Source organism: Falco cherrug, chromosome 6, assembly GCF_023634085.1.
Source record: "Falco cherrug isolate bFalChe1 chromosome 6, bFalChe1.pri, whole genome shotgun sequence".
In the NCBI taxonomy this organism is placed as follows: Eukaryota; Metazoa; Chordata; class Aves; order Falconiformes; family Falconidae; genus Falco; species Falco cherrug.
Window position 1 is genome coordinate 5,606,981 of NC_073702.1, and position 19,502 is coordinate 5,626,482.

The 19,502-nt window shown below is 40.0% G+C and overlaps 2 protein-coding genes across 13 annotated transcripts in view; one reads left to right on the forward strand and one right to left on the reverse strand.

Moving 5' to 3' along the window:
• The window catches only part of ORC3 (origin recognition complex subunit 3), a 52,280-nt gene extending 33,812 nt beyond the window's left edge, over nt 1-18,468 (reverse strand). For all 5 annotated transcript variants that reach the window (XM_055713777.1, XM_055713776.1, XM_055713775.1 and 2 more), the window contains exons 1-10: nt 18,311-18,468; nt 15,641-15,695; nt 12,894-12,991; nt 8,673-8,817; nt 7,241-7,345; nt 6,338-6,498; nt 5,304-5,440; nt 3,040-3,199; nt 2,116-2,229; nt 267-400 (exon numbers count right to left, since the gene is read on the reverse strand). In XM_055713777.1, coding sequence (XP_055569752.1) covers nt 267-400; nt 2,116-2,229; nt 3,040-3,199; nt 5,304-5,440; nt 6,338-6,498; nt 7,241-7,345; nt 8,673-8,817; nt 12,894-12,991; nt 15,641-15,695; nt 18,311-18,334 — 1,133 coding nt within the window. In that variant the 5' untranslated portion in view covers nt 18,335-18,468. The remainder of the gene's footprint in view (nt 1-266; nt 401-2,115; nt 2,230-3,039; nt 3,200-5,303; nt 5,441-6,337; nt 6,499-7,240; nt 7,346-8,672; nt 8,818-12,893; nt 12,992-15,640; nt 15,696-18,310) is intronic.
• A 67-nt stretch (nt 18,469-18,535) lies between these two features.
• The window catches only part of RARS2 (arginyl-tRNA synthetase 2, mitochondrial), a 62,953-nt gene continuing 61,986 nt past the window's right edge, over nt 18,536-19,502 (forward strand). For 6 of the 8 annotated variants that reach the window (XM_055713783.1, XM_055713784.1, XM_055713780.1 and 3 more), the window contains exon 1: nt 18,553-18,677. In XM_055713783.1, coding sequence (XP_055569758.1) covers nt 18,639-18,677 — 39 coding nt within the window. In that variant the 5' untranslated portion in view covers nt 18,553-18,638. Of the gene's footprint in view, nt 18,678-18,828; nt 19,276-19,502 lie in introns of those variants that run through there. The other 2 variants (XM_055713786.1, XM_055713785.1) reach the window with 2 other exon arrangements.

A 19,502-nucleotide genomic window follows, 5' to 3' on the forward strand; every position in this document is an offset into this window, starting at 1 on the left:
CCCCAGAGATTGTGCTCCAAGTCAGCTTAACAAGTTTCAAAGTGCTTTATGGTTATCTTTCATAATTGTTTCTTTCTGTATTAAGAACAAGAGAAAAAAGTACAAGTCATTACACACCATGGAAGCTGTACTCTCTCTCCTTTTGATTGATTTGAAGTACACAGCAGTGATCTATAGTTTTCACAGAGCTACATATACAGATTCCTTTTATCTTTTTTAAAGCTGACTAAATACAAGACTGTCCAAAAATTTATTTCCCCTTTTACCTTCTAAAAGAGGGCAGTCTTCGAATGTTTTCACACTGGTCATGCGATAAAGTATTTACTCTCTTCTTAGCATCTACCAGCTGGCAACACAGTATACTAAGAGGCTGGGAATAGAAGTGCTCCACAACACAGAGCTGAAAAACAAAGCAAGAACCAGTGATGTTAATAAAATCCATCCTCTCTGCTCTATCTGCCTTTTAATGCTTTCTTATTACTACAGTGCAAGTACCACAATGGCAATAATGGTATTCCTTTAAAAAAATATCATTACAGCTCATAAATATTCCATAAGTCTCTACAGGACACTGAGTATTCAGTTTGAAACACAGTCACATAATTACCTTTTTTTCTGTATGCGCTATTCATCTTCAGTACTTCCTCTTTCCCACCTTTTACATAAGGATAACTACAGCTTGTCAAATATTTTTTATTCACTTACATTGATTACCAGATTCTTTAGATTACATATTCAGCTCCAATGCTCACAAATAACAAAGAATGTGTTTAAAGATATGAAAAACAACTACTGTACACAAGCACGCTTAGTCCTAATTTCAATTTCTGTTTCATGCACACAAAAATACACTGCTAAGTTTTTACCATATAGATGTGCAAACAAGCTTTATCACTGATTTCAGCTGCACTAAATGTTTGTAGCATCAGAGCCTTGCAGAATAGCATCATATACTTATGTCTATTCTTAAAAACAAAACAAAAACCTGATCAAACTACCTCACTAAAAACTTTTAAAACATAAAAACTGTCAAAGAGGAAAGACACTCCGTGTCAGAAGAGTTAATATCACTCCTAGGCATAATGAGATGATGGTGTTCCCTTGTATCTATCACTTAGGAAAGCTGATCTGAAATTGCTTTATCCTTGAATACTTTTAATGCACAAGGACACAGCCATATATGCTCTCAGGGACAGGACTTGTATCTCTTTATCAGGCTAATGGGGAATCATTAAATCCTGATGACTCTTTCAAATAAGGAGCTGAAACTTTCATGTGTAAGTCTATGTAGGTCCATCTGCAGGCAGAGGTACTACTGCCAGGACATTTCTCCTGGACGCATGTAATCATGAGTCTTAGATATCAAAGAATCTGAGATGCTCTAAATGTATATGAGACTAAAAGGGCATATTTTACTAACAGGTTCAAGCACGGAACCAGGCAAGAAATAACTTCACAATCCTGCATTAAACCAGATTTCAGGGACTACAAATTCTTTGGACAACTCTTGTCCACAATCCACAAAAGCTACAAGGAGACTCAGACACAGAAATACATCTAGATATGAAGATCTATATAAGCCAACAAAAATATAATTAGCATGCTCCATATAGAATATTTTTGGAAATCCTGAAGTCTTCCACTTTGTCTCCTGCATTGCCACACAAGCTTGCTTGGAACAAGCACTTCCCTCTTCTCTAGGGAAGAGACACTGCTGCAGCCTACTCACAGCATGACAAATCAGAATACAAGGACCTGGTACAGCAGGTCAGAGCTGGAGAGTTCTGCCAGGGGTGTTAGAAGCTACATATTAATCTATAACAAAACAGAGGTCTTCCAACCCACTAAGGCAGGTCACCCTTTTAAATGTAACCTTTAAATATAGTTTTTTATGGCAGAGTAAGCTTTTACATGCTTCTTCATATCTGTCCCACAAGTTTTCCCCTTAAAACCTTAGCAGTTCAGGTTTTAAAACACCCACCTGTTCAAGATCCAAACTATTCCCAAAGGACATTTTTCCATCCAATTCAGTGACAACATTAGGACCTAAGAAATCTTTCAGTGCCCAGTAACTACCCTTCTTTTTCACAACCATAATTTGTTACCATTGCCTACCTGAAATCCTTTGATAAAATTCTGGACAGAAAAATCATGGTACAAGAATATGTTGATGAGAACCTTCAGAACTTTCTCACCCAGTTTAAATGGACACCGGGCTGTCAGAAGCAGCTAAAGGAGACAAAAAGGAAAAGTACCCATAGCAGAAATTTTTTCCTAAATTCATCTCAGCAAAATTTCTATATACAATTTGATACAACTCTCAGCATGCGTTAGCATTCAACTGAGATACTAAATACCTGCCAACTTCTAAAACCAGTATTTCTACTAAAATATACATGCAAAGATTGAATTGATTTTCAGTTTAATATTTCACTACATTTTTTTAAGTACCTTTTACTTATATGGAACATTTGAGGTTAGCTTTGCTGAACATGATTTTTGTGTTTATTCTTAAAGTTACAAACAGAACAGAGACTGATGTAACAGCCAGGGATACCACTACTTCCAGCATGTGTAACTGATTTTGGAAATCCTGCACGAAGTGGTGTACCAAGAATTGCACAGGCACAGCGTCTATATGGCCTGAACATTTGGATAACTACTAATTTTTGACAGGTGGCAAAATTCAGGCTGAACTGTATTTTTCTATGTTTAAAGCTATCTTTTCTGGAACAAAGTAAAACTCAAATTAAAGTACTACCTTAATGAAGAGGTAGGAATGTCAAAGTGCAAGTGCCCAAGGATGTTTGCACAGATGCCAATGTAAACGAAAGATGAAAGCAGGTATGTGAGCGTGTCTCAGTGTGAGAAGGAAGCTCCTAGTATTAAGCTACTCTGTAGCTGTGAGTAGCAATATCCAAACTCCACAGCTCTCAGGAACAGATTCCATTTCAAAAGTTTCAGACAAACCTACTTTTAAGTCCCTACATGTACACTGTGCTTGAATACACACACACTCCTATACAGAAAGGGAATTACCTTGTCAATTATAGTAGACAGGTGCTCCTTACAGGAAAGGGACTGGAAAAGCTCTATGCACAGCAGAGAGGAAACAGAGTGAGGAAGTAAGCTGTGGATAATCATTGGAGATGTAGCAATTCCAAAAATCAGCGCTAGAGGTAATTCACGGATATGATGACTAGATCATGGGGGAAGGGAGAAAAAAACATGATAGTTACTTATAGAAAATCATGAAACAAATGCATTATGTTCCTACTACAGTACTGAGCTCAGAAGCAGAAAGGGGTAAATTAAAAGATTTGTTGCCAGTAAACCAGAAGAGTTTTGATGTGGAGTAAAAAGAAAAAGAAAGGAAGCTACTTAAAGCTATGAAGTAGAAAAGCAAATTAAAGTTTATTTTAGGATTCAATTTGCAGGAAGTGGCACCAAAAGCACCTTTTCAGTTACAGTATTATACTGGTTCTATCTTCCCAAAAATGTTGAATTCAGAGAACTGAATCTTGTAATAGGAATTATTTTTTTCAATGAAATACAGAAAAAATAAGAAGGGACATTAAACAGCTAACAGTCTCAAGAAAATTTACAAATCTTACACCATTTAATAAAACTAAAATAAATATGAAAACCCTCTAATGTTGGAATTTATTTTTTTTTAAGTATAATGGAAACACAGAACTTCTCCAGGGTCAATCTTTCTTTTCAGATAATTTTTTAGTTTATGCTTTGAGAACTCATAACGAGGACAGAATGCTGTATTCCTTGTGAACAGCCTACAAGTTACCCAAAATACAGTGCTTTCAATATTTTTTCATCATTATTTTCCAGTTTTTATTAATTTCAAGGAGATACAAATTCTTCTATATTAAATATCTTCTAGGTTAAAATTGACAATTTATTCCTCTCCTCTTGTTTTCACCACAGCAACTTTTTGACCTTGGTGTTTTAGGTGTTAATCCGCAATGATTTAATTTCTCTAATTCCTCAAGTCCTTTGCTAGAGACTTAAACATAAAGCCTACAAACTTCATATATTATTGTCAACTGTTCATAACCTAAAAGAGTATCAAAGAGAAATTGAAACTTGTGATTAACAAAATCAGAAGAATCTCTCACATATACCTACTTCAACACTATTACTAAACATGTTTAAGAATAAAACGGAGAGAATAAACCCCATCTCTATAATAATCACAAAGATATTTTACAAAGTATTATGCAACTCTGTCGAGCTTCCATTTCACCCATCTTCTACTTGACATTAATCAAGACAATCTTTAGTTATAAGGTCATTTGAATCCTCTAAACCTTTTTTCTGAAGCATATTAAAAAAGCGTATTTGCAAATAGCAGACTGACAGACTTGAACTGCACTTCACCTACATTCCATATAATCATAAATAGGTACTTATGCTTCCTAAAAAAAGCAAAATAAACCACAACACTTAACCAAAACCTCATACTCCCCTGCCTTACATCCTAATTATTTCCAGATAACATTTCTGATTTTACTTCTTGAAATGTTTCCTAGAGAACCCATGTGCCAGATCTGAAGCAGAAAAATATTTGTGGGTGTCTCAGCAAGTGAAATTGCTTAGCATTGTTTAGAGGGAACATCAGGTGCACACGCTGCAACTAAATTAATTGTACAACTGGGGCCCCAATTTTGCTGCTACTGTAGTTTCAACCTGGGGGCTAAGTGTGAGATGCTCTTTTTTGGAGAACAGCATGTGGTTTTGATTAGAATGCATGAGATGATATCAAGGAAGACAGGTTAAGGAAGGACAGAAGCACAGGAGAACCTGAAGTAGTCAGCTGCTAATTACAGATCCGGCCAAGACTGAGAAATTTTCTGGCTAAGTTTTATATACTCCTACTAGCAAGCTAATGACCTTTAAGCAGCATTACATCAGTAATCACACAAAAAATATACTCTGAAAACAATTTTAAGAGTCTACAGAAGAAATCTAGGCATCTTAAAAAATCAGTTTCACAATCACGAATTCTCTAACAACTAGTCACCAGTAAATCCTCTTATGTAAAGAATTAAATCAGTCACCCAGCAGCTCAACCCAGCCCTTAGGCACTCTGATTCAGAGTCCCAAGCTAGCTTTAGGATAATTTATCCCCAAAACCTAGCAAATAGTTTTTTGTTCAATCACTGCTGCAAAGAAGCAGCATCAGGATTTCATTCCAACTCTCCGCTGGTCTCATTGTTACACTTCAAAACAGTGGCAAACAGAAAACGGGTAAAGGAGTGGAAGACTTAAACTTCAGGTCACATTACCTGCTGATGACTATGAAGTCTTGAAGTACTTTTGTGGTGAAACTTTCCATGTCTTTGAATATAACTACAACTGGAGGAGATTGCCAGTGTCTAGAAGAGGAATTTCTTTTTTTTCTCGTAGTTTCAGAATCTGTTTTCTTTAAAGCCATTCATTAACAAACAGAAGACAGTAAAACAAAAAGACTGAATCACATCTATGATATTATAATGCTCTAAAGCTACATGACTGACTTTTTGCTACAGTTGTATTTATTATTAACACCTATAATTCCAATTTCTTTTCCTTCTGTTTGGCATAGCATGAAGTATAAAGAATAAACACATTTAAAAAACCCACATTCCAAGAAAGACATGAATAGCTCTGTGGGACAGAACTAGTGAAATCGTTGGGATTGAGGGAGAAGACTGGAGTTGTGTACATGGAAATTGCCCATTTCTTGTATTTTTACTCAGTAATAAAAAGAGCATGCACTCATTTAACTTTGGTTTAACACACTGCTCTGACAAAGTAATCAGAAAATGAGTTCTTCATGAGATAAAACTTAAAGTTTCATTAGCTTTAGTAAATACAAAAGATACAAAAACATTTTGAAAGTTATTTTCTCACTGCTTGTCCATTTAGTGTGGGCTGCAGATGACATAATGATGCATTAGCACTAATACAGTGCCTTTCCCCTGGATCACTGTTCTGTCTTACTCAGTACTCCTGGGAGGAAAGCTTCTGGCACAGAGTTGATGCTGCATTTTAAGCTTCTAGTTCCAAATAAAATATAGGATAAAATAGTACTTTTTGCTTGTTTTTCAGAATTCCAATATTCATACCGCATCAGAAACTAACTCCACTTTTATCTATGTTCGAGATTTATATTCAAATCACCTCAATCTCAGTTATTTCTTAGTGTTAAACTAAAAGCTAACCTTTGGCACTTTTTCACTATGGCACAGAAATGTATTTAATTCTTTTTAAAAAAGCATCTAAACACCAGGCATTTCTATAAACTGGTGATAAAAACAAAATATTAAAAAAATCATACCTTCGTTACACTCTTATACCAGTTGATAAGAGAAGTCATTGAACAACGTATTTTATTCTGGGGAACCTGCACATGGCTGTCATCTTCGAATGAGTCCTCATCTATATCTATACAGCAGTTCATAAGCTGCCCCATCAGCTTCTGCATCAGATTTTTTATACCTTCACAAAACATTTGTAGACACACAGGAAAGACATTTGGTTATTTGGTTACACTTTCTCCAACTCACACTCTAAAAAATTACCCCAAATTACCTCTTATTATTTGTCACTTTTCTAACTATCCTCCTCTCTCCAGAATGCACACCTCATGCTCCAGAAAGCTTTAAAGTATTCATGATATGCATGTTGTTAATGCATTAAAAATTATCCTATCATTTTGCCTAGATAGCAACCATTCAGGTTAAGGAATTGGCCCTGTGCCTTTCCTGAATTCTGCCACATGCACTTAGAGCAACCTAAAAATAAGTAAGGCACCCAATCCATAGATCTGGGGATGCTGCCCTATTTTACTTAAAAAATACAAAGGAGCAAGGAGAGTGGGACAAAATTTTATTTGACCCATTCCCACACTGTAATAATGTGACTGTAAGCATACATACATACCAAATCAAACAAAAGGAAAGCCAACCTACAGTATCAACATGCAATACACGAAGCAGCATGCTCTTGACATTTAAGCTACAACTAAGTAGTATTTCAATCTTCATTGTTTTCAAGAGAACTGAATACCTCTTAAAATACAGTAGGCATGATTGCTATGTTAACATGGAATTGAGCAAATCTTTAGAGAGTCTTCAAGATCCCTCCATCCCATTATTCTTACATTTGGGGGCAAAAGCTAAAACTTCTAGTTAATTGATAGCTTATTCAGAAGCAGTAGCAAAGCTATTGCAGTACTCACCTGGGCAATCTTTGGCTTCCAGCAAGGCTACATAAGGAGTAATGTCATCCTGAAGGACTTCCGAAAGACTTTTAAAAGTCATGTCATGATCTGTAACATTTACACCTAGAAAAAACCCAAACATTTCAAGGGCATTTTTCCCGTGATTCGTAACCACAATGATTGAATAATAAACTGAACAGCAGACAAAAGCCAGAAGACCAGAAGATCTCTCAAATAGTCTAGGAAGGAATGAAAAGCATCACACCACCTATGAGGAAAGATGAAAAACTAGCATCAAGATTAGACATACATGTTAATACTAGCTGATTAAAAGGAGGAGGGAATCATTGCAAAGACCCTTCATATAGTTTGTTTTTTTTTTAAAAAACAAAGATTTCTCAAGGGTGCAAACCTGCAAGGAATAGCATTGGTTTTCTAACCTCCCTGCTATTCATACCCTCAGAAGTCATCCACAGTCATCTAAGGCCTGCAGACAAGATTATGAAATTCAACTCCTCTACAAGAGGAGCAGTGCATACACCTGAGACCTGGATCCTCACATAGCTTATGTAAGGAGGAAAATTACTATGAGTTAGTATGAACTATAGTCTGAATTTACCATGAACTGCTCACTATTTGCTGCCTTTGATAACATCCTTAATCAAAAACCAAAAAGAACCAGGCCCTCCAGAAGGCAGTTCACAGCTTCTTCCACAGAAATATTCAGAGTAGGAACTTCTCATTTCCTACTACCTACAAAACAGACCACCTTCCAGGCTTCGTTAGTGCTCACATGGTAAATGTGAATGCAGGCCTGATTTTAAGTTCCCCAAAATGATCCAATGAAAATGCAATCAGGTTGCCTTGAAGCAGGTTTAGGATTACAGTTACAACCCTTTGAAAGAAAGGAGGGGGGGGAAAACCCCCCCACAAACCAACCAAAAAAAAGAGACTTCAGAACTTCACTAACTTCAGTAATATGATCTTCAACTATCTTCTTCACTCTACTTCTTTTCCAAGACAAAGACACTGCTTTCCTACATGTAAAGATGCACTGCAAGAACACGTATCAGAAATACAGAAGCTGTGTAACCGTGTAATTATGTCCACAGTTAGTCATAGAAACCACCAAGCACGTTGGTGGCAGAAGCAGGGACAATCAAAGCATCTCCAGTGCCTAAGGGGCCAAAAAAATAAATAAAAATAAAATATCCCTACTGGCTGCTTAAGACAGACCTTTAAGGAAGGCGTTAACTCACTGGACTATTATGCATACCAAGGGAGAGAAGGTCTTGCCCTGCTTCCTTCTCCCAGCCCAATCCCTCTTGTTAACATTTCTGAAACTGATACTGATCGCAGTAATGGCTGGAAGTCAGCAATGTATTTTTCTTTGATCTCTGTGTCAGTTTTAAGCAGATGTAAGTAACAAAATATATCTTTAAAAAGTTACCTAAGACAAGAGCTGCGGTAGGGATTTCTCTGAACTTCATCTGACAACTCCATTCTGTTGTCTTCTCTTGGAACTCAGAATGAGACCGTCTCAAAAAACTTACTAGATTATCAAGTAACTGCTTATTCAAGTCTTCCTGTATTTGCTGCAAACAGAGAGATTTTATTTATAAAAATGTGGAAACACCAGAGTCTTTTCCTTTTCCTACCTCTTTCCTGCATAGTTTTTAATCCTTCAAACTCCAGAGTAAAATTTTAAGTAACACCAAGTTTTCCTGTGAACTATAAACATGCTAATTTATTCACTGTGGCAAACACAGACATTTCCTATCTTGGAACTTCTGGTCAAAAGCCTCAACAATTACTTGGAAAGCAAATGAGCTTAACTATGTTGTCACACCACAGGCTTTAACAGAGAAAAAACCCCATACTGAAAAAGTATAAACGACATAGGAGGAATAAAACAATACAATTAGTTTCTGGAAGAATGTTCATGAAAATTCCTATTATTCTCTCTTGGATTACGAAACACCTGTAAACATTTTTCCCAGTGATTTAAATGAGAGTAAACCTTCAGCTCCTCCAAATCCAATTCAGGATGAAAGAAAAAACCAAACAAAAAAAAAAAAAAAACAAAACAAAAAAACAACCAAAAAAAGGAAAGCATTAAGTATGTTTTACAGGAAAAAATGCTAAAACACACGACTACCACATTTGCTATACTGTCTTTTGCCCTTCAGAATGATTTACATACAAGACTATGTACACTCAGGAATATATAGGAAGGCGAGAGAAAACGGGGAGATAAAACTTTTAAAGGCAAATATATAGTGGCAGCATTTTGTATTTTGTTATGCATATGCCTTTGAAAAAACTGCCTCTAATTTAAGATATGCCTTCTGCTAGAACAGATTAAAAAAAAATGTACTCTCAAGTTCAGGATATCAATATATACTCTAGAACATAGATGTTAGAAACAAGATTATATCCCTGCCCTCAATAAAATCATCACCAAGATTTATTAGCAACAAGAAGTGACACACACAGCAGTGGCCTTGATTTTAAACAAAGTGGCAAAGGCCAACTACAGCAGCATTGATGAGGCTGCTGCCAAGAGTTAAGATCGCATCTCCAGGAGACTGCACATGATGCCTGCTCAAAAACCTGAGCTCCATTTCCATTAGAACGAAGAGTTCCTGTTGCTCTCCTGAACAACTGATAAAACTGTACACAAAGTAACTTTACTTTTTTAACCCTCTACGTATTAAAAAATATTATTCTGACCTTTCTGATGTCGATTGTGCACCTCTGAGCTTCCACCTGATAAATTCTATGGCAACTCAGAAGAAACTGTAACATGGCATTTTAAAAAGAAGAATTTACGCCATCAGATTCATAATAGCATCATAACAGCTCCTGTATTCCCTATGTCCTGTAACAGTCTAGGCTTCTGCTTCAGAATCCATCAAACCTTCAGCTTCTTCTGATTGTTACTGTACATTTTCACTAAGCTAACAAGAACCTGAATCCTTAACTTTGCACAGTTACAGTATGTATTATTTCTTCCAAAGCGCACTTGTGAAGACAGAATTCAGTCTGCCACAGCACTACACATTTATTTAACTTCTTTAAAATCTATCAGCATCTTCTTGTCAAAACAACTTTGTTACTGGCACTGTTCTGGTAGTGTTCGGGAAAACACACTAGGCTGCTCTGCATTTCAAGTGACCAGCTTTCTCACTTACATGAAACTGCTTACTCTGGAAAAGTTATATGAACTGGAAGTTCAGTCCCTGCAGTGACACTAGGTTTGGCCATGATTATCTATTGAGTGGTCTGAAAACCATTATCTGCACATTAGAGCTAAAATTACCATATTATAGCCCTGCATTTAGGCTTTTTGTTTCTAACCTGGACCCTGGTAGTGCAACTGGAACTCCTCACCTTACAGGAAGGGAATGTGTCTGAAAGCTCTTGATGAGATGGTAAGAACATTTGCAAGGCCACTGCTGACAGCAGGGATCAAAACTGCTTGCAATACTGAAAGAAAAAAGGTCCAGAAATGAAGGACAGTTCCTGGAGTACTTTTGCCAGCTTTTAAGGATGTTATCGTCAGGTGACAGATGATGCTGCCACAATGGCAGCACATTTTTTGATGGACATACAAAGGCCAAGAGTACTCAGCAACAAAGTACTTGGAAGTCAAATCCTCTTCACTCTTCAACACCTAAAGCAGATACCAGAGAACTGGAAAAACACCAGCACAAGCACATGGCCTGCCAACAAACTGTCAGGTAGCAGTATCCTGGCAAAAACTTTGTGGAGAACATCCTGCTAGGCTCCCTTGGCACACTACCGGAACCCCTAGAATGAAAGTCCAAACCAGCAAGCTACACACTCCCCAGGTATTGTGCCATGGATCAGGTTTACTACAACAGGATCTGAAACTATGTAAGAAATAAAATCCTGACTGGATAAATCCCTCACCTACCTGAACTGACCTCACGGATGCTGCTGCTTCAAGCAGGAGTTCAGACTAGAGACTTTCTAAGGTCCCTTCCAACATTAATTATCACACAATTTTATATGTAAGAACAATCATCACCTTCAAGTTTGCCAATGGTGTGACAAAAGGATGGTAATTCAAAGCTCAGTGGAAAAAAATATCAGAGATACTCCACAAGCTGGATAAAAGAATTTCTATGTATAGTAGCAAAAGTAACTGCAGGTAATCTGCCCTTCAGCAAATCAAACTCTAAGGCAAGGTCTACATCAATTTGTCAATGTAGATTGAACTGACTTCCATCAGGAGAAGAACAGAAGAAAGTACTTGACAAACTCCTAGCAACCTCAAAGAAAACAAGGCTAGGAGATTTAGAACAGGAAAGAATGATGATTTTCCAGATGGCAATGGCTCTATGCTTCTGAGTGGTTAAGAAAGGCGTTGGCTATTATGGGCTCTGCCCGCTGCTCTGGGAGAAATCCTTGCAAAGCACTAGGAAAAAAAATCAACACCACTTCTTCAGCCTGAAAATCCTGCAGCCACTGTTGGCAACACAGAAGCACTGTCTCAAAAGCCTTAGCAACACTGTGCCAATGAAAGAAGATCCAAGAAAAGGTCTTCCAGAAGTAGCTACAGAATGTCATCTTCCCTATAGTCCACTGTGTAGCTGACAAGGCAGTTTCTGGTGCAGCTGCTAACATTACTGCCGACGCTGGCAGCTAACCCATCAAGCTGCAGCAGTTGGCAGGATGATACCAAACGTACCTTCACAAACTTCTGTGTTCTCTATAATCAGCACCATGGTATAGTGCACTGCTTTGCACTGGCGAGTTATGGTTTGAAAAGAGTGTTGACTAGTAAAAGTGAGCTGGATCATGGAATAGTAGGGAACTATAATTGGAGGAATTTGTAAGTTTGGCCCAAGGGTCCAGGTTGTAAGCTACAACCAACTGGCTTCTACTGTACATTCCAAAACAAACTTTGGAAAAAAAAATTCTCATAATGTCTAGAACTCAACAGCAGGCAGAGGAATATAGAATACTTGCCCAGAATTCTTGACACTGAATAGAGGAGGAAATCCCTGCTGTATGGAAGCAATTATTCATGCTATAATGCAAGCCAGTTGGCTATAGGGACACGACAACAGCATGCCACCTAACACATAACAATTAAGAGGCCATAGTTCAGTATAAAATTAACTCCAGTCCCCAACAGACAACCCCACTGATACTGCCCATACTAATTCCATAGACCATGCTTGCAGCTGTGTCATTCGGTATCTGACATCCATGCAGTTGTATTCACATAAATCTACAGTGAATCCTGGGCTGCAATGAACTCTTTAACACTGAGGTTAAGGCCAGCCTAAAATCTTCAAGACAGCTGGCAAGCACATAACTGAATTGAAGGTAGAAAACAGCAGTATGCCAGGAATTAATAAAAAGGACAATTAGTACGAAGAGAAGCTTAGAAGCAGCAGCCTGAATCATGAAAAACATGTTAAAAAGTTCTGTCATTAAAAGTAATGTGTAATTGATGGATTTATTATTACCATTTTATATTCTGGACAGGGATTTCAGTCTCTGACAGTATTTCTGGCCCTTTTACTGCTTTAACTAATTGCTTTTTAAGTGTGTAAAAAAGATCTCCAGAAACAAAGAAGCAAACAGCATTGTTATAAATGCAAAAAACTGCTTTAATACAAGGTACAAGACTCACCTCTGTTTCCAATTTGATCTGATCCCATAAAGACTGACAAGAAGCAAACCGCAACTCAGTATCCTCTGAATCATTTTTTCTTTCTGTGGAATTGCTAGCTAGAAAGACGGAAAGGCAAAGGCAAGCACAAATAAGATTATTACAACAAAGCATTTTTTGTCGAGATGAAAAAGTACTACTGAAACAAGAACATCTTAATATACATATATATCTGAAGAAGGTGACTTTTAACCAATTAATTGACTGCTGGTTTCTGGTACAGTAAGTGAGGGAACAACAGAATCTATTACCCAAGTATGCAGGCAAAAGGTAAAGAACTGGCTTCCATCTCCAGTCCCAGATAAGCTAAAGGCTAAATCAGAGGAAACAGCCTTTATTATTAAAATTAAATTCAATTAAAAAAAAATAAATCTTTCCCTTCACAAAGTTTTGTGGGTCTCTCTCACCCATTAAATATTCAATCCTCCTTAACTATTATAGTCAGATATGAACCATCGAGCCTTGTAAAAGACACATGAAAAACCTTTCTGTTCCCCAACGGATTTCTGGAAAATAATAAAGTATACTGGGACGGGACTGTCAGGTTACATGAAATACAGATTTATTTATGTTTTAAAAATACATTTAACTGACACAACTATGTCGGCAAAATTTTTAAGTACAAACCAGACCTACATTTCTGGCTCATCTCTAAATTGCCTCTCACTTCTATACATGTTCTTTATGAATAAGAAAAGGAGAATCAGATCCTTTTTGGTAAAACAATGTATTGGTATATTTTCTGAATACATCTGGATTCCAGATGCTTATCTGCCTCACAGATTCACAGTACAGAAACTTTCCACCGTCTTCCAACTAAGAAGGAAAGACAGAGGTGGGAGTAAAATGGGAGACTGAATAGAAATTAGTATAACTGAGTGAGATCTTTCTCATTGCTTTTCCTCCCACACTCATAGTGTCTGTATTTCCCTTAGAAAAAAAATAAGGTGTGTGTGGGTGGCAGAAAAAGCACAGCCTTGGAACCATCCTTCTACTCCCAGTATAGGCTTAGCAGGCCTGCTATAGCTTTAAGGCTTTACTAACACCACCTGGAAGAACACAAAGACAAACAAAACAAAGTAAACAGCCTGTTAACTGTTGCTACTAGACAACATTAAACATAACAATTGATTTTTTTCTACATGTATGTATATAAAAAGAAGTAATTTGCTAGCCATTAATGTCTATTTGGTGGCCATTCAATGTAGCAGCAGCAGTGGTCTGACTTCTAGAAAAGAATTAGTTGATGAGCACATTCAATCTTCCAAAGCATCAAAACAACTCAAAACAGCTCTGTAAATGAGGAACCAGAGGCATCCCTCATTGTCTCCCCTAAACACCTATTTGCATCCTTAAGAAAAATCAATTAAAACACTTAACATATTCTGATTACACAGGGTCTTAGGCTTTCAGTTGAAGAAAATCCAGCCATCACATGGTAATATACCAAGTAATATACCAATAATACTCTTTTTATACCATCAAAAATCAAACTATAGATGCAAATGCACACAGAAGGCCTTTTGTGAGGTGCAACAGTATTATCAACTATCCATCCTGTGAAGTTTCACAACTTCACACTTGACAAGCTTGGGATTCCAGACTGGATGGATGCACATCAAGGTACTGATTATTTAGAACATTCTAACCAACTAACTGATTGTGAGCAGAAAACTAGCTCACCTCCACCTCTCTTTTAGGGGTAGTTCAGTCAAATTTATTTTTCTGTCTTAAAGCACCTGCTAACTAGAACAACGTGTTTAGCAAGATTTGTCCAAGCATTACTAATCTTGCAGAAATGAAAACATAATATACAGTAAAGGGTAAAATTTCAATGTGGTTTAAATGCATAGGTCTTGATTGTTGATTTATTTAGAAATAGAATGACAGACTGGATTCTATTTCCCTGTCTCTCATTCCCTAAGCTACAGATTTGCCAAGTCTCATAGAAAAAGTAAGTTGGGATTAATTTTAAAGCAGGTTTTACAGGAAGTAATGAATGAGCCTGTGGTGATTTTCACAAAAAGCTGGCCTCATTACTTTCCCCTCCACTTTTGTAATACCAACTGGCCTACCTTTTGACAGTTCTGGTGATGCCAAAAAAGTTTAACCTGGGAATAAGAACAGTAAGTTTCCTAACTGAGTCTCAAACATCAATTATTCAAGCAGCATTATCTGTGGCTCCAATGATTCAGTCCTGTTCAGTCTTCTTCAAATGACAAGAGACATGTATACACAGCATATACGACTGGGGAAAATATATACAACAAATACTAGTGGACAGAAGCCATGGCATCTTCACAAATGGCTTTTTTTTTTTTCCTTCTTTTCCTCAAGAAACTTAGGCAAACTATCCAGAATATGAGACTTACGAATGGGATTTAATTTCTGGTACTCAATGTCTCATTCAGAGTCTTCAAGTAAATAGTTTTGTCAGTCAGTACACAATTTACAGTAGCATGGAAAGGAGTACTCTCATAGAAAAATTGTTCAAAGACAAATCTTTTTTGCTGGAGATGAAAAAAATAAAACATTTACACTAGCCAACCATTTTCTAGGGTCCCTCTGAAGAAATGAGTTTTCAGCAATATCAGCGCCAAGGAAGAACAGAAATCCTCACGCAGCTATGACAGAACTCAACCAGATATGGTAAACCTTCCAGGATTAACCCTTCTCAAGCATAGAAACATGTATCAAAATGCACTAACCTGTTTCCTGACGCACCCTTCTCTTCTTGGAAGGTGGTTTAAAAACAAAGCAGCCCTAGACAATAGTAAAAAAACAAAAACAACCAAACACTTCAATATGAGAACCAATCTGACTGGCTCCTGAGGCCACTTTATTCTGCTTTTATTTCAGTGAATTACCAGCACCTTAAGGATATCAATTTGCATGTTGTCCCTTTATATTCCTGTTTCAAGCTGGAAAACAGTGGAAGCGTTATCCCAGCATATTTGGGATGAACTTTTTCGTATTTCCCTTATGTTCAAGTCAACCATCAACTAGAACAGCTGCAGATTCTTTAAACTTCTCATAACCTCCAACATGTTTAGAATTAAGAGGAAATGATTCCCTGAGGATGTATCAATAGAGTTTTCTTCAGTAGAGTTTTAGTTAAAAAACAATACAAGAAAAGCACAAGAGGCTAGGATGCATGGAAAAGGTAATCCAGAATAATGCAATGCATATTAAGTCACTTACAAAAGCCAATCAGATGCCCTAGCTACAGAGGACAAGTTCATCCCAACTCGAAAAAGCAAAAATGGATAGAAGTGTAATGACAAATAGCTTGGAAAAGGTTCAGATAAAGAAAAACCCTGCCTCCAGTAAGTCCTGCACATAGAAGTCATCTCCCAGTTAGATCCATTTCATCACACAAAGGAGGAGGAAATAAAGCACAAGCATTAAGCTTTGAATTCTGGAAGATTTTTCCCATTTTCCTCCAGAAAATCTGAAATTTCTTCCCACATTCACTCAAATAAAACCTCATCTCTTTAAAAGAGTTATTATAATGATTTCCTATATATCAGAAATCATATGCATTCCCCAACTCTAACTGTGAGGCTTTTGTGCTACAGCAAAGGGAAAGGAAACAGGCAAGTGTTGAAGACACACTGATTCAATCCTTTATTTCTCAATGGAGATGCTCTTCCAAGCAAATATTACTGATCTCAACCTAGGGCAGTTCAGCCACTAGCATAAGAATGATACACTGAAAATAAAACTCCAGAGGTATGTTCAGTTTTGATCCCAGCCACTAGTCTGCTGGGTGACTGCGGACATGTTACTTCCTTTCTTATACAAGTAAGAGATGCCAGTAAAATACTGATAACAATACTGGCCTCCTCTAAAAAACAGCCTTATGAATTGGAGATGCCCTCAGATACCTTCCATTTTACCATGTAAATTAACAACCACCTAAAGCTGGCTCAACAAAAGTTGTGGTTATTCTACAGATCCTAAACACTCTGGAATAATTCCACTACCAAAAGCTATGTTACAGTTGTATTTATGCTACAGTACCCACAATGCGTCAGAACAGTAATTCATGACAGCATAACTGGAATTGGCCAAAGTAACTACAAACCATATATATAAAAGAAGAAACAATGTATGCTTAATCAAAGGAAACACAAATACTATTTAATGCTTTACAAGCACTGGACTTCCCTACCTCACTGCAATATAGCAGAGACCTGAATATAAAAATGGCAAAGTACTAGCAGTACATGGAAGACACAGGAGGCAGGGTGGGGGGACGTTTCACCATCTACTTAAAGGCCACAGCCATTTTTGAAAGGGAAATCCACCTGTTTCGGGTTGAGTTTTAACTTTGTTTGGAACTATTTACTTTTACTCCTGAAAGTAATAACCTGTGCAGCGACTTCCATACCAAAGGATCCACCTGCACGTCACAATTCAGTGAAAAACAATATAAGAGACAGGAGTCTTCCAAAGATAAAACGCACCCCTTCTTGCTGTGAACCGCTGGTGTTGTTCACTACATGATAAAGCAAGAGAGGAAGTTAAACGCTTGACACCACAATTTCAGTCTTGCTACATACAACTCATAGCCTGTTGAATGCACAGCCCGCACTGCCAACCCTGACTACAGGCCAGATAAAAGCTTTCAGCTCAAAAATATCACAGCCACAATAGATATTTAAGATTACGCGTGAGTGACAGCACTTTTTTTTTATTTCTCTATTCAATTACTTTGGGGGGGAAAGACACAGTAAGTGTTTCAAAGTGGCAGCCAGCGATGCCACCAGACTTCAGCTGGAATTGACAAAACCTGCAGCTGCAACACCACTGCCCAATTCTAGCAGAGTTTACCTCAAGTACAAGCGCTTTTCGTGTGCTAACAGGCCAAAAGAGCAAGGCACGAGGGCTGTTTGCCAGGAAAAAAAAGAGAAAGCGCCTTGGGCAAAACGGGACCCCTGAGGGTCTGGGCACGGACAAAGAGCCGCCAAGACTGGACACAGCAAGGGAAGGGGCTGACAGCAGGGCAGGAGGGAGCTGGGCACAGGGGACGAGGGAAACGGCAGCGGGTGAGGACAGGATGAGGAGCAGGCGCAGGGGGAGCCCCGACAACTCTGCGGGCCGGCTCCCTCAGCGCCCGCACAACCGCGCTGCTCTCCTCACGGCGCCCGGCAGGCTCCGCTCCGGCGGAGCCGCTCGGGCGGGCGAAGCCCCCATCCCGCCTCGGCGAGGGCGCAGCCAGCGCTCCGGGCACGCCGGCCCCGCCCGCCCGGCCGCCGCCGCGGCATCAGACCCGGAGCCGCCTCGCCGAGGCGGGTGGGGAAACCCGGTGGCCGTCCGGCGCGCCCAGAGCAGCGGTCGGAGGGCGTCGTTACCCGCTCCCCCCCCCCCTTCACCTTGGAGATGGAGTGCGTGCTCATGTCGCCCCTACCGCCCCGCCGCCGACAGAGACGGAGGGGCAGAGGCCGCGCAGGCCGGCTCCCGCTTCTCCGCGAAACGCTCCGGCCTGCCGCGCTCGCTCCGCCGCTCTACCCCCCGCCCCTGCGCAGTGGAACAGCCCTCTCTGCCTCTGCGCACCTCCTCCGCGCAACTGGGGCCAACAGACTCTTCCTTCCCTTCCCACCCCCATCTCCAGAATGGTACGACCCAGCCCGCCCCTGGGCGGGCGGAAAGGAGACGTGGGGGGCCAGGGACGGCTGCGACCTTCCGCCTGGCGGTGCAGGCATGGCAGCCTGTTCCTTTCGGAGGAGCATCGCTTCCCAGGTACGCCGCTCCCTCCCGCAGCTTGCGTGGGGGCAGGGTGCGCCACAACCGAGACGTCCCCTTCTTGCCCTCGTTCAGATCCCCCCCTCTCTGGGCGTCTGACAGTGGGCCCGACGTTCGCCCAGGGGCTCGGCGCGGGCTTCCCTGCCCCGCCCCTCCCTGGGGGGGAGCACTCGAGCGTCTCCCGCGGCCCCCCCGCTCCTACGCGCGGGCGCGGTGGCTGAGGGGTGCCGTCCCCTCGGCCGGTCCTTGGCGGGCGGCCTGAGGGGACCCCCGTCGCTGCTGTCCCCGCGGTTCGCTCACGTCGCCCTCACGCCACCAGCTCCGCAGCAGGCGTGCAGGTTCCCCCTCCCCGCGGGCTTAGGCCCGTGAGCGGTTAGCCGGGGCGCCCCCCGGGCGGGCCGGTAGCGCGTCGGCGGAGCCCTGGGGGGAGGGGCCGCCCCGGCCCCCGCTCGGTGCGGGGGAGCCACGAGACAAGCCGCTGAAAGCGGGCGAGGGTTCCGTGGTGTGCTTCGGGGCGCGGGGTGTGTGTGTGTCTTGCTTTTTCTGAGGCTCCTTCAACGTTTCTTGGGTTTATGTTACATATTTTTTGGTAACAGTATGACGTGCGGAATTAGACTCTATAACTCGAAAGTTACAAAGTAGGTATGTTTATTGCGCGCAGATGCACGGGGGATCGCTCCTCCACAAGCGTGCATACCCGAAGTGACGAACCATCTCACATTTATACAATGAACAAATGAATATTCAATTAACGCCTATACATATTCGTTACCTAAACCCCGCTTCGTATGTTAATTAGCTTATCAGTCCGTTTCCTGGAAC